This window comes from Bubalus bubalis, chromosome 2 (genome assembly GCF_019923935.1).
Source record: "Bubalus bubalis isolate 160015118507 breed Murrah chromosome 2, NDDB_SH_1, whole genome shotgun sequence".
Classification (NCBI taxonomy): Eukaryota; Metazoa; Chordata; class Mammalia; order Artiodactyla; family Bovidae; genus Bubalus; species Bubalus bubalis.
Genome location: NC_059158.1, coordinates 96,633,520 through 96,648,378, shown reverse-complemented (window position 1 = coordinate 96,648,378; position 14,859 = coordinate 96,633,520). Strand labels below are relative to the sequence as shown.

General features: G+C 38.0%; 1 protein-coding gene across 30 annotated transcripts in view; it reads right to left on the bottom strand.

Moving 5' to 3' along the window:
• NEB (nebulin) overlaps positions 1 to 14,859 on the bottom strand; it is a 218,281-nt gene that overhangs the window by 103,917 nt on the left and 99,505 nt on the right. For all 30 annotated transcript variants that reach the window (XM_044935534.1, XM_025261488.2, XM_025261512.2 and 27 more), the window contains 12 exons: positions 13,550 to 13,657; positions 12,142 to 12,453; positions 10,911 to 11,114; positions 10,373 to 10,477; positions 9,313 to 9,420; positions 6,915 to 7,226; positions 5,221 to 5,424; positions 3,740 to 3,844; positions 3,486 to 3,593; positions 2,813 to 3,124; positions 1,767 to 1,970; positions 880 to 984 (listed from right to left, as the gene is read on the bottom strand). In XM_044935534.1, the coding sequence (XP_044791469.1) occupies positions 880 to 984; positions 1,767 to 1,970; positions 2,813 to 3,124; positions 3,486 to 3,593; positions 3,740 to 3,844; positions 5,221 to 5,424; positions 6,915 to 7,226; positions 9,313 to 9,420; positions 10,373 to 10,477; positions 10,911 to 11,114; positions 12,142 to 12,453; positions 13,550 to 13,657 (2,187 nt within the window). The remainder of the gene's footprint in view (positions 1 to 879; positions 985 to 1,766; positions 1,971 to 2,812; positions 3,125 to 3,485; positions 3,594 to 3,739; positions 3,845 to 5,220; positions 5,425 to 6,914; positions 7,227 to 9,312; positions 9,421 to 10,372; positions 10,478 to 10,910; positions 11,115 to 12,141; positions 12,454 to 13,549; positions 13,658 to 14,859) is intronic.

Genomic DNA, 14,859 nt, shown 5'->3' with positions numbered 1-14,859 from the left:
TGTTGAGGGAAAACACAAGTTTGCTTGTAAGAACTGAAAATCAGTGGACAGACTCACAGTAGTTATACTATGAATCATAAAGCACACTGTACATGATGGCAGCTTAAGAAAAAACAGTCACTTCTGAGATCTTCTTTTAATTATTGCCTATTTATTTCATGGAGCACAGGGTACTTGTGATTATAATTTTAAGGCTAAACATCTAAAGCTACTATTGCTTGTATTATTTGCACCCATCACAATGTGGTACAATGTGAAACCATCCCCTTACACATGGGAACTAAGAATCAACCGCGAACCTAGAAAACCTTCATCCAGCAACCACATAAGACTAGGCAAGATTTTTTTCCTAATGTTGCCCTTTGACTTTTCAAAGGACTCTGCTAAAGGGATGTGACATACCTATCCTGCACTCTCCACATAATTAAAAGTTTTGGTTTTTCTTATGGCCTTGAAATGTCAAACAAGAAAGTTCTGGATTAATCCAAAACCTATAAAGACCACAGAGACTGTTACCTCTTATACTTCCTTGTATAAGAGGCACTTAGCTAGGGAGTTCATTCTTCTCAGTCAGTATACGATGAAACTGAGCTGCGGGCATTGGACGTAGGACAATGACTTCCAGGTTGAAAGGAGGACATCAGTAAGATTCAGGTATCCCAACTCTCACAGGGCAGGGACCCAGACGTGTATCTAAACTAATGTTTGAAGGAGAATTCCCATTCATATTGCCTTGGGAATGGTAGCTAAATAGAACGTATCTGGCACCCCAAGCTATAAACACTTCTAAGGTGGCTAATTCGTCCATTATAACACATTCCATATGCTGACAGATGCTGTCCTTCAAAGACCTTGATACTCCATTATTATGCCTCTTACATTGCTGATTTGCATGGCATTGATTTGAGCCTGCAGTATGAGTGGTGTGTCAGAAGGAATGCTTATGTTGCTTTTATCTTTATTCCAGGCTTCTTGATACAGTTTCTGTGGAGAGAAGGAAAATATTATTTTAATACAGTGACAGATATTTGAAACTTAAGCCTTCACAACTATTTAACCTGGAAAAATGTTTTGTGCTAGGTTTGCAATGGTTAGTTTTTTGTGTCAACTTGACTAGGCCGCAGTACCCAGGTATTTGGTCAAATATTATTCTAGCTGTTTCTGTGAAGGTATTTTTTAGAACAGATTAACATTCATAACAGCAGATTTGGATAAAGTAGATTACCCTCTGTGATATGGGAGGTGGGGGCCTTCATCACTGACCTCCCCTGGGCAAGGGTAATCCTGCCAGCCAACTGCCTTGGACCTGTCTTCCTGGGTCTCCAGCCAGTTGGCCTATCTTGCAAACTTTGGCCATGCCAGCCTCCACAATTATGTGAGTCAGTTCCATAAAATAAACCTCTGTCTCATACATTCCATTTAGCTCCGTTTCTCTGGAGGACCCTGACTTATGCAGTATTCTACCATTCAATGTGGAGCATTATGCCATATGTTTGGTAATAGGTATTTGCTTTCCAGCAGTGTTGTGTAGTGACAGTTTTCATTTTAGTGCTTCCCAATTTGTGTGTGAGATAGCGGAAAGGCACACTGGCATTCGTCACAGCTCTACTTGGCACGTGCCTTCACTAAACTAGCCAAGAGATTCTTAGAGTTGCTCCCATCACTTGAGGTCTTTGAAGAGACACAATTCATTTGCTCCATTGGGGTGGCATCTTTCGAAGAGAAAGCCCCACAAGAGGGGAGCCTGAAAGTAGGATGGTTCTTACCTCGCTCATTTGCAGAGAATTGGCTTTTGCCAGGACGACCTCTGGCGTGTCGACAATGGACGTAAATGTCAAGGCTTCTGGGCGAGTCCTGTAGCGTCTTTCATTGATCAGGTCTTGAGCATTCTTCACCCTGTTCATTTCCACTGAGCCTTCTGGCATCCAGCCGATGCCACGCAGCCACTCCAGGTCTGATTTGTACATGTTCTACAGAGACATTAGACACAAAAATTGTTCCAAGTTTTAGACACAGCATCCCTGAACTGAAAAGTTCATGGGGTTGAGGGGTTGAAAAGCACACGAGATGGTGGTTCTAAAAAAGTAGGACCTGAGGTTTTACATGACTCAGGGGTTTTAATATCCAGAGCAATTTTTCAATTTTCAATATCCAGAGGAAAATAATTTTTTTTTAAATAAGGGCTTTATTTATTCATTCATTTAGCCACATGGCCTGTGGAACTTCCCCAACCAGTGGATCAAACCTGTGTCCCCCTGCACTGGTAGCACAGAGTTTCAACCAGGGAAATCCATGTTAAAGAATAATTTTTTATGCTAGCCTTGAATAGGAATAAAATGGTAATAATGCTAAATTTCATGATGATTCAATATTACAAAGAAATCATGTAACTGAAAAAATTTAAAAATATTTGGTTGAATCTCATTCCATTTTAATCCCATAAAACTGACCCAAGGAAACTCTGTTCAGTGTTTTGGATATAGTACAATGGTGGCAGTTATTTGTTTTAATATTCAGATAATTTATGTTCATCTAAAATATATTTTCATTGCCAGACAGTACAAAGGATGTAAAAAAAAAATAATCTGGATCCTAGGCTAGGGAAAGAGGATATGACCTAAGCAGAGTTCTTTATCTAACGTTCTTTGATTCCCATAATGTAACTCCTAAACAGAGGTGTTAACAATGTGAATGGTGCCCCCTGAGGTGGTGCAGTGAACAACCCATGGGTCACTCCACAGAGGCACTGTCTGGACAATTAACAAATCTATGCCCTCCCATTCCGCCTTTCCCGAAGTTCACCATTACTTACATCACTCTGCAGGTCATAGGCCTTCCTGGCTTGGATAATGTCATTTTGATCAGGTAAGCATGTCCAGTGATGCAGGTAATTTCGATAATCAATGTCACTGACCAGAGTCTGACATTTCTTGGCCAGCAAGATGCCTAACATGTCCACTGGGCTACTGAACTTGGTTTTCCACTTCTGGAACTCCTTCTTGTACTCCCTTTCACTTTGAATCTTCCCTGCATTCATGGCACACATAATCCTGGGGTCATCTTCAACACTCCGGGCTCCAATGTGGTGGCCTTTGTGTTTCTCATATGCTTCTTTGTATTTGTACTAAAACATGAGAGATACAGGTTTAGAAGCCCGATTTTAATACCCTATGCATACTGACAATCACAGACAATAATGGAAAGCCACAAGAAATGAACAAGAGTTTTACATTGCAAATATTTTGGTATCTCTGAACAATTTTAAACTAATGTTTTGTGCTATCATAAAGGTAACTATAATCATATATCTTCACTGCTGAAAACTTTTTATGCAACCACTCTGACTACAATTTCAAAATGTGTTTTTCTTCTCTGGGACAGCAAAAGGAAACAACGAGAGGAAGCAATTACCAAGCGTGGCCCACCAGCTGCACTACGGTTGTTCAGCAAGGTGAGCCCAAGGGGGTTAGACAGACAGCACTTACGTCACTGGCAATGTCCCTCGAGGCCTTGGCACGTTTGATGGAAATAGCATCAGCTCTCAGATCATAGTCCTTCATCTTTGATTCATCCCATCCCTTGGTGTAAAGTTTCTAGGTGGAGAATAATATACAACAGAAAAAGAAAGGTGTTGTAGAAAGTTAATAGGCCAGTTCTAGTAAGGAAGGTGGTAAGATGGTAACAGGATTTTAACTAGTTCTAGACTAAAGGCTGAAACAACAATGAGGAAATCTCTTACATGGCTGATATTGGCAGAATTGCTCTTGGCCAGCAAGATTTCCGGGGTGTCTGGCATCACATGGATGGAGGTTTTGTCAGCATCCCAGGCTTCTGTATATAAATGCTAGGGGGGAAGTAAGGTAAACGCCTTTGTTAAAGCCAATACATTGCAGGTATTATCAAATTTATTTCATTTAGCTGTAAGATAACCTTTTAAAGTTTATTTGGAGGCGAGGGAAGCAAAAGGGGAGAGAGTAAGTCATGGCCATGTTTAAACAGACTCATAACAGTTTTACAGCCAATGGAAAACAACATCATGATCTCAATTATTAATTCTTTTTATTCTGTGACTCTCAGGCTCTCTCATAGAACCTTCAAGGATGGAGCTTGGCTATAGAACTATGATATAGTAGAAATCCCTAGATTTCAGAGACAATCCCAAGGTCAAACCCAGCTCCTCTATGTCTAAGCTGATTGATCTTCAAAAAGGTACATAAGGCCTCACACTTGTCATTTTTTTTGAGGGGGGAGGATAATCATACCCAATTAAAGTTTTTAAAAAAACTTTATGCTTGTCTCTTTCTTTTAGCTGAGGTGAAATTGGTATTTAACTTTATTGAGTAGTTTTTTTAGAGATTAACCATAACATATGTATAGTGCCTGAGTCATGGAAGGAACTCAACAAATTTTATGATGTTTCCTATTGTTATTTTCACAGTGGGTGCTCTGTTGATGAGTATGGTATAGAATAAGCTTTCTGGAGTTTTAATACCCCAAACTTTGCAGTTTGCTATCTGAGGGCCAATTTCGTACTCTGCACTGAGCACACAATTTCATTGCCCTGATATTTGGAAGACATTCAGGCAGGTGTGGGAGAACTCAGAAAAGTTCAGTTCAACTTCAAATGTTTATATTAAGGGCCTACCTACTGGATGAAGAAATTAGCCCCAAATCAATAAGCAGACTGCCAGAATTCTGGAGGAAAGCAGCAATCATCTATTCTGTGTGATAAAACTGAAAGCAGCAGGAACAGCTCACTTTCCCAAGTGGGATTTCCACAAGCAACTAATTTGAGATGTGCACTGACACTGCCATGCACAGCGCTTCTCAGACTTCTGAGCAAAATGTGAAACAGCTGTATGTTTTTTACAAGATGGATAAACAGACACCAATGGCTTGAGTCAGCTCTGCTGAGGAGAACGTGCAGAGAAAGGTATTGCATTTGTGGACGTCTCCAGGTCACTGTTCAGGAGAATGTGTGCTCTACCCCCAGAGAACTTGTTTTAGGCTGTGCTTTCCCCTGCACACAGAAATGTGGGGTCAGGGTTAAGAAGAGTGTGCAGGTCCAGCTAGGATTCGAGCTTTGTTGAAGACCTGCATGAGAATCAGGCCCATCACCTACCTCTCCTTTCTCTGGAAACCCTCCAGGACATTTCTCACTTTATGAGCCCAGGATGAGGAAGGTATGACTCAGGCAACTGGCCGCAGCTGAAGACTCACCTTGCTCACGTTCAGGGCATTATTCTTTGCTAGGACAATCTCTGGGGTGTCTGTAATGCTTGTGAACTTGAGCTGGACTGCAGGCTGGCGGTACTTCCTTTCACTCAGGATTTCTCCGGCTCTCTTCACATGCTCGACCCCCACAGAGTCGATGGGCACCCACCCAATTCCTCTTAGCCACTCAAGATCAGCCTTGTAAATAGCCTGAAAATGAAATAATGTCAAATGTTTGTAGAAATTACCTCCACAACCTGATGTTTCATGATTTAGCATAGACAGATGGTGTGTAATTTTGCATCTCACTTGTGTAAATTTCTGAAAAGACACAGTACTGTTTTACTTTGATGCAGAACATCTAGTTCAACACTTTGTCCCTGAAGGTAGTCAATTCCTGCTGTTTTAAAGACCTATGGAATCTCTAACAATACGTGATTTCATTGATACAAAACCACTTTAAGAAAATTTCTGCCTGCCTCCCAATACAAAGTGTTTATTCTCTGATTTGATTGCCCATACCTGTCTGTATGGGAATAATTTTCTGTTAGAATACAATTTCTTCCTATCTCTTTGAGCAGTGGCCTTCACAGCCAGTGTGCAACATAAAGAAAGGATGAACACTACTGCATGTTGAATCAATGTGTTTTCTGGGGACAACAAATAAGGGATCATTTTTCACATGATTCTATACTCATTCTTCTAAACCAAAGAGCATATATACTTTTACTTTTATTTAGCTTATCCTCAGTCTCCTTTCTTGTGTTGTAGTTCAAGAAAAAAATATATTTTGTCCCGCTTTCACATTTCTTCTTTCAATTTAAAGAATTGGCTGATGAAGAATTTCTCTTATAAGTAACAGTTACAGTTCTTTTTGTTTTTATGGCTTTTTGGGAAACTATTTTTTAAAATGCCACTACTTTTATCATTCTCTCAAAAGTGACTACTTATCAGAGCCTGATCAAGAAAACAAGGAGCTACTATACCAATAAGGTAGTATTTGAGTCCCAAGGACAATCTATAAACTTTTGTGCATAAAATTAGCTACAAGGGTATGTTGTACAATGCTAGGAATAAAGCCAACATTTTACAATAACTATAAATGGAGCATGTTTTAAAATTGTGAAACATTGTATTGTGCACCTGTAACATATAATACACAATACACTTCAGTAAATGCATATATATATATATATATATTAGTACCTCACAGATTTAGTTTTTTCTCCTGATACTCTAATTTTATTTTTAATTTTTAAAAACTGAAGTATAGTTGATTTACAATGTTGTATTAGTTTCAGGTATATAGCAGTAATTCAGTTATATAACTGAATATATAGATAGATATATATATTCTTTTTCAGATTCTTTTCCATTTTAGGTCATTATAAGATAATATAGCTCCTTGTGCTATATAGTATGGCCTTGCTGTTCATCTATTTTCTGTAGTGTGTATCTGTTAGTCCTCAGCTCCTAATTTATCCTTTCCCTTCCTTAGTTTAATACTTTTGATAACCATTTTCCAATGTGATTGGTTTCTTCCGAAACCAATGTGTATAATGGATGTAATTTTATGCTTTTCATGATATTGTCCTGAGAAGTTTTCCACAGGTTTCACAAGACTGCCAAAAGATTCCATGGCACACAAAAAAGTTAGAATCCCTTCTTGAAACCTTGCGAAGAATATTAAATCCACTCACATCACTCTGAAGGTCATAAGCCTTCCGAGCCTGAATGATGTCATTCTGATCAGGCAGACAGGTCCATTCATGAAGCAGATTCTTGTAGTCTATGTCGCTTACAAGGATCTGACACTTCTTGGCCTGCACCAGCCCCATCATGTCCACTGGGCTACTAAACTTGGTCTTCCACTTCTCAAAGTCTTTCTTGTACTCCCGGTCACTCTGGATCTTGCCCGCGTGGATGGACCACATCATCTTGGGATCATCCTTAATATTTCGGGCCCCAATGTGGTGGCCGAGCTGTCTGCGGTACCCCTCCTTGTACTTGTACTGAAGAAAAGAATAAAGATATAAGTCTAATGATAGGGACATCTTATTTATATCATATTTCATAGTTTCATAGATGTATTATTTCTTTTGATTTTCCCCACCACTAACGTGAGAGAAAAAGATTAATATTATATCAACTCAGTTTTATAAAATAGAAAACTGAAGCCTCCACGAGTCAAGTGATTTGTTCAAGGTCACACCCTAAGCAGGTGGCAGGGCTAAGACTAAAATGGGGAGCTTCTGATTCCAAATATTTTTCCCATCAACTAAACTATACTGCCTCATTTACATTTGTTTAACAAGTAAGGTAAAAATATTTTGTACAATTTAAAAGAGAATCTACTTAAAGATGTGACTTTTTCTAAAAAAGTTTTGATATTATGAATGTTTTAGAATACTTCCCTTGTGATTAGAATTTATAGTAAATTCCATAGTCAAGCACATGAGCTATGTTTAGAAAGTTTCACCAGGAAATACCTCCCTTATTTGCCTGTCGATGTCATTGAACTTTTAACCGCGAGAGAGTAAATGCCTTGGGTTAACACTCTATTTTAAAAACGCGTTACTCAAAAATAACACTTTATAGTCCATTTTACCATGAGATGGTCATAGTGTGGGCTTCTCCAGCTTAGTAGCCAGAAACAATTTTGATAAAGGAAGAAATGAACCGTATGTCTAAGGTCTGGGACACTTCCAGAAGAAGGAAAGTCAGGATTTGAATCCTAAGGAGCCCTGGTACAGCATGAGGGTACTGGACACCCTCAGGAGATGTTTCTCATGAGATGTGAAGGACTAGAGGGGGGAGAAAAGTGGGTGCTGAGTAAAAGCTTTGCTTACTTCTCAACTTGCTCTTGTGTCCAGTTATAAGTATCTTGTAGGAGAACCTTACTAAAGGTCAACAAAGGATTAAACAAAACTCTAAAATGAACCCATAATTAACATTTTCTCTTAGTGTAAGAATAAATGGATAGTAGTGGGAACGAGTTCACATTCACATTAGCTGACTTACATGTGCTATCAATGTCTTTAACAAAAACGTTTTTTATTACAAACATCTGGGTCATCAGCTGCTCAACTTCTGAGGCTCAAAAATAGAAACGAATCACCAGTCCAGGTTCGATACAGGATGCTTGGGGCTGGTACACTGGGATGACCCGGAGGGATGGTACGGGGAGGGAGGTGGGAGAGGGGTTCAGGATGGGGAACACGCGTACGCCCGTGGCGGATTCATGTAGATGTGTGGCAGAACCAATACAATATTGTAAAGTAAAAATAAATTAAAAAAAAAAAAAAAAAAAAGAACCTGAGCGGGAGGTGGGGGGGGAATAGGAGCCCATTTTTAGTGGTCATAAAATACTTATTTTTAAAAAGTGTAACTCCATAAGACTGTTCTATACATCAGTGTCTCTTTTGCTGTCTCGTACACAGGGTTATTGTTACCATCTTTCTAAATTCCATATCTATGCGTTAGTACACTGTATTGGTGTTTTTCTTTCAGTCTTATGGACTCTGTGGGAGAGGGTGAGGGTGGGAAGATTTGGGAGAATAGCATTGAAACATGTAAAATATCATGTATGAAACGAGTTGCCAGTCCAGGTTCGATGCACGATACTGGATGCTTGGGGCTAGTGCACTGGGACGACCCAGAGGGATGGTATGGGGAGGGAGGAGGGAGGAGGGTTCAGGTTGGGGAACACATGTATACCTGTGGCAGATTCATTTTGATATTTGGCAAAACTAATACAATTTTGTAAAGTTTAAAAATAAAATAAAAAAAAAATTCCATGGTATTCTATTGAAGATAACCTGTAGCTCTAAATAATTAAAATTGCAAATGTATCCAATAAAAATTATCTTTATTAATTTAAAAAAAATTTTAAAAAAAGTGTAACTCCATCTTTGAAAGATTAATGGGTATTGAACATAGTATCTTTTGTTTTCTTTTTCATTCGCAACTTTGTACATGGGGGAATCATTAAAGGAGATTGGGACTTTCAGGCTAAATTTCTGGCAAGAAAATCTGTAAAAGCTGCCATTTGTAAACATCTTTGAGTAAGAATTGCATCTTCAAAAAATATCAACTTACATCACTGGCAATATCTCTTGATGCCTTGGCTGCTTGGATTGGAATGGCATCCAAACGCAAGTCATAACCTTCCTTCCTGGACTCTTCCAAAGCAAGTTTATAGAGTTTCTGTAGAAAAGAGAATTAATCCATCAGTGCTCCTTTTGTAAAAAATGAAGCTATTTATTATTAAGCTTTATCTGTCCTCATTTAAACTACAGAAACAGATCCACAAAGTATTAGTGTGGGTTTGTAGAAAACTATGTTTCATAGGTGCTCAAGGATTTTAAGGCACATGGTTTAAACTTTTTTATTGATTAGCAAATAACAAAAGTTTTTAGGGAGGAATCAGTATCTGGTTGCTAAAATTCTGTTTTGCCAAACAAGCACATGTATAAAAGTTCCAACTGCTTATTATCACAATTTTAATATAAAAGAAAGGCCATCTTAATGACAAAGAAGGAGAAAAATAAGTATGGTTGTTTCTAAATTGAATATATTTGGATTTGAGAACAACTCAATGTGTTGTTCTTATTTTTTTCCCATTTTTGCCATGGACTATCATCACAAACTATGATCAATCTGTAGATTAGGGTTTCAAAATCACCACTCTAATGAAAAAGTTGGTTCTGAAAGAGATGCATAGGAAAATGCTTGCAAATGACATTAAATGGTAACCAGAACACAATGAAGCAGCAAAAGAACACATAGTACAGAAGCTCACTGCGTTCTAAACCCAGTGTCGACCTGCTAAATAGTTGCTGGATAAAATAATGACTTGATGACCACACTGCCCTTAGGGGCGTATAAGGCTTTAGTATAATCCCTTTTGGGATACTTCTCCATAAGCATTTCACTCCATGATGTCATCTTCATAAAAGGCTTGTCTGCTTTGTGGACCCACCACACGGCCCACAATTGAATCAAGAAAATTATTTCTTGAATCAAAGGAGAACTATCTGTTTTAGTGACAATATTGGCTTGCAGTGCATACAATAAATTGGTTAAAACATTTCACCAAGGGAACTGTTACAGTAGTTCATTTTTGCCTCTCTCTTCATAAGATCAGTAGGTTACTCACATCACTGTAGTTGATTTGGTTGAGCTTGGCTAGCATGATTTCAGGTGTATCAGGCATGACGTGGATTGTCTTCTTGTCATTGTCCCAGGCTTCAGTATATAAGCGCTATGAAAAAAAAGATGAGAAAAATTATTTTAGAGTTCACATTTTTTTGATTATGTGCTAGTTACCTCTCCTTTGTACAAAGTAGAAATAAAACTAATAAAGTTGCATAAATTCCTACTTTTCAAGTAGATAAATTACTATTTCCAAAAGAATTTAGCTTACTATTTCATTGACTCTGTTTTTAACAGTGCTAAAAGGTATGATTGGGTTGCAGTTTTTAATACCTGTGATTGTGAAATACTTGCAACACATGGTATTTTTAACAGCTTAATATTCTGAAGTATTACTAAGTAACTATGGTGTTATAATGGGAAAATCACTTTTAAAGGTATCATAAATCCTATAGGAATCTTTAAAATGTAGTAACATGTCAGAGTTTTTACTCTGTTCTATGATAAATTCTTATACTTGATGCTGAGGAGTGAAAACTCACCTTATTCATGTTTATAGCATTGTTCTTTGCCAGCACCTGCTCCGGGGTATCAGTTATGCTGGTAAATTTCAGTGTATCTGGACGCTGGCGGTAGATGTTGTCACTCAGTATCTCTCCGGCCCTCTTGGCTTTAAGTACTTCCACGGAGCCAATTGGAACCCAACCAATGCCTTTCAACCATTCAAGGTCTGACTTATATAAATTCTGCAAATCAACCAACAAGAAACACAGTTATGATAATAATTAGTTTTTTCAGATTCAGAGTCACAAAATGGATCATACTGTGAGAGAAACACAAAAAGCACTGAACAGGTAAAGCTGCCATCTCAATTAATCACTCATTCATAAGCCTTATTGACTCCTGAGTACATTTTTCCTAAGCATTGCTTGGCATAGAGGATTGTACTAGGAACAACAAAAGATCTTTCTAAAAAGTAAAGACACTGTCCTGCCCTTGAGGGTATTAAAAGATTTTCACTTAAGAGCAGAGTTTCTTTAGCTTTGAAAAAGGTGTTCTAATAGCCCCTCAAAAGACCATATACTTAGACCAACACTGTGTAAACACTGCAGTAACAAAAATTCTTGCCTTTAAGGAAAAGAGGTGAAATTCAATTATAGTCATGAGTTTCAACAGACAATAATGTTAAGTTTTGCATATCACACCCTTGATATGCATTTTTAATTAAAATATAATTGACCTATATCAGTTTTAGGTATATATCATGATTCAATATATGTGTATATTGCAAAATGATCTTCAATATGTCAAGATCCATCACTACACATACCTACACTTTTTTTCCCTCATGATGGGAAATTTTTAATAAACTCTTACCTTTATTTTCATCTTCAGAATCACAAAACATAAAGTATGTAATGGGGTACTATAGAGAGAATATGTATTTCCTAATTATTGGCTTTCTTTTACTCTCAAAACGGCATGCTAACTGTATTATTAGTGTGCTCAGTCACTCAGTCATGTCCAAATCTTTGTGACTCTATAGACTGTCGCTCCTCCGCCCATGGAATTTCCCAGGCAAGAATACTGGAGTGGGTTTCCATTTCCTCCTCTAGGGGATCTTCCGACCTAGGGAGCAAACTTGCATCTCCTGTGTCTTCTGCATTAGCAAGCAGATTCTTTACCACTGCACCACCTGGGAAGCCCAGTATTATTATTATTGCACTATTATTATTAACACTAGGATGCAGAAGCAGCATCGGGAATACTCACATCACTCTGGAGGTCATAAGCTTTCCGAGCATGGACGATGTCATTCTGGTCGGGCAGGCAGGTCCACTCATGCAGAGGATGTTTATAGTCCACATCACTAACCAAAGTCTGACATTTCTTGGCCAAAACAATACCAAGCATGTCCACTGGGCTGCTGAACCTGGTCTTGTATTTTTCAAAATCTTTCTTGTACTCACGGTCACTCTGCATTTTGGCAACGTGGACAGACCACATCATCTTGGGGTCATCATGTATCGCTCGGGCACCAATATGGTGACCCAACTGCTTACGATAAGCTTCTTTGTATTTGTACTGAAAGAGAGAACCCAGTAAAAAAGGAGAAAGCACCAAGGTCCCTGCTGCTCTCTCTGTGGTGATGCTTTTCTACAAAATCCTCAGGACTTCAGGGGAGTTTCATCAAACCAGCTACTGTGATGCTCCACATTGGGGCATGCTTTCTCTTAAAAAAGAAGATGTGGTGCTCATTTCACCTCCACAGAATAACTCCACAGTGATTCCTTTATATTACGCTAGCAAATTTTATGTTTTAACCACAAAAAAATGTGATAGAAAAGTGAACATTGAAAGAATGAACTTCAGTCACAGTGACAGCGGTTTCTCAGAAGTCAGTCATGTGGGCAGACCGAGCTGAGAACATATTGGAGGGGTGTGTTTATAATGGGTCATTAATTTTCTTCTTTTACGGCATTCTGCATAATAATTGGCAAGGAGTAGTTTTAAAAGGGGCAATTCTTGTTGGTAAGGAGCATAGCGTTTCAGTTTTGCAAGATGAAAAAGTTTTGAAAGTCTGTTGTACGATAGTGTGAATATACCTATGGACTATATACTGAAAGCGGTAAATGGTTATTCAATTTTACTATGATTTAAAAGAAAAACCTACCAAAATGGACAATTTTGCTACTCTTGGATTAATATTTAAGTTGTACAGGAACCTCACATATTCATTTTTAGGGTAAAGGAATATTGATTTTTGTGGACCCCACAGCAAAGAAATATTTAACATTTTTGCTATTTTATGTCTGTTCTCAAGTCAAGGGGAAGAACTCAGTTAAGCCTGTTTCTTTTCTGGCATCTTTGCCTTGAGTGTAGCCTGAGGAGAGCTCATGAGGATTTATGAGTAGCTCAACATATGCCCACTTAACTTTGCTCAAGGTACTCAGTCTTACTAAGCAAGGACCAAAAGAGCATCAAAGGAACCACAACCCAGTGTATCTCTATGAAACTCGGACAGGTGACTGTCTCAAAGCCTCAATTTATTTGACTATGCAATGAAGGCAGGTGGGTGGATGATGACTACAGAGACTCTCAGCTGTGTTCCAAGAGTGTGATGCCCTATGCAGGTGGCTGGGCTGTTGGTAACAGATGGAAGCATGTGATCAGCTCTTACGTCACTCGCAATCTCCCGGGAGGCCTTGGCAGCCACGATAGGAATGGCGTCACTTCTTAAGTCATATCCTTCTTTCTTGGCTTCTTCCATGGCCTGGCGATAGAGGTTCTGAGGAAAGAAGTAGTAACTTTTAGACACAGTGCTCACTTTCATTCTAAAAATATGTTAATATTTCCATCAAAGGAAGACTACTTTTTTTTAATTAATTTTACTTGGAGGATAATTGCTTTTACAATATTGTGATGAAAGGAAGACTACTTTTGGATACAGAACAAAAACTAGTATGTTCAGCCTTAAATTAAAAAAAATTTTTTTACAATATCTCTTTCTTTTACTTCTTACACAGTGTGCAAGTTATTTGTTGAACTTGAAATTTTACTTTCAGCAGGTTTAACTCCTTCAAATTTTACTCATTATTAACTCTGAAATGTGCTTGAATTTGCTCAGCATTTGTTCTTTTCATGAAATTACCAAAAACGTCTGTTTATTTAACTGCAAGTTTGAATTAGGATCAATTTTACCAGCAGAGAATATGATATAACAACAACACTACTGCCATGAGCATGTACCTGTATTCCAACAGTGCTAAGCTAAGGATCATCCACTGTTTCTGAATATCTTTGTTAACACTATTTGCTCTCTATTCATTTTGTTGATTGCTGGCAATTGCTAGCAGACAGAGGGGTAGCAGGAACCAGGGATTTACGAGTCAAAAGGACAAAACTGATGAAATTATAATAATTTCTTTATGAATTGGCAAAATACCCACTATTCAGTTTCTGTGGCAAGACAGACATACACAGAAGTTAGAACATAGGTATTCCAATGGGAACACAGCTTGAGAACCACTGCATTAAGTCATCTCTACCTGTAGTATTTAGTCTTTTTTAACTTGTGAACCATTACAAGAATTTAATTCTTAATTAGTAATAATTTTAAAATAACTTTTAGAGTTTGAGAAGGATGTAATTGAATGTTTTTAATGTGGATTATTAATGTGTGACAATTCACATTCTCTTATGTTGCAACTTCTTACAAGGAAAAGCTAAAGTAGACAAGAGTAAATTTAATGTATTTGAGATAAAATCCCGAGGGAGGGCATTTGTTCTTAAAAATTTCTAGAAATGTTTATTTTGTAACTAGAGAGTCAAATACTCTTATACTTTATATTTTTCCTTTGAACGATAAATTCTCAAGTTTGCCCTTATGTATAAGTGGGAAAAAATGTGCTTCAATCATTATGTGGCTTCAGGCCAAACATTTTATTCTTTCAACAATGGAAAAAGAGCCCGGGCTTCAAGGAAAACACT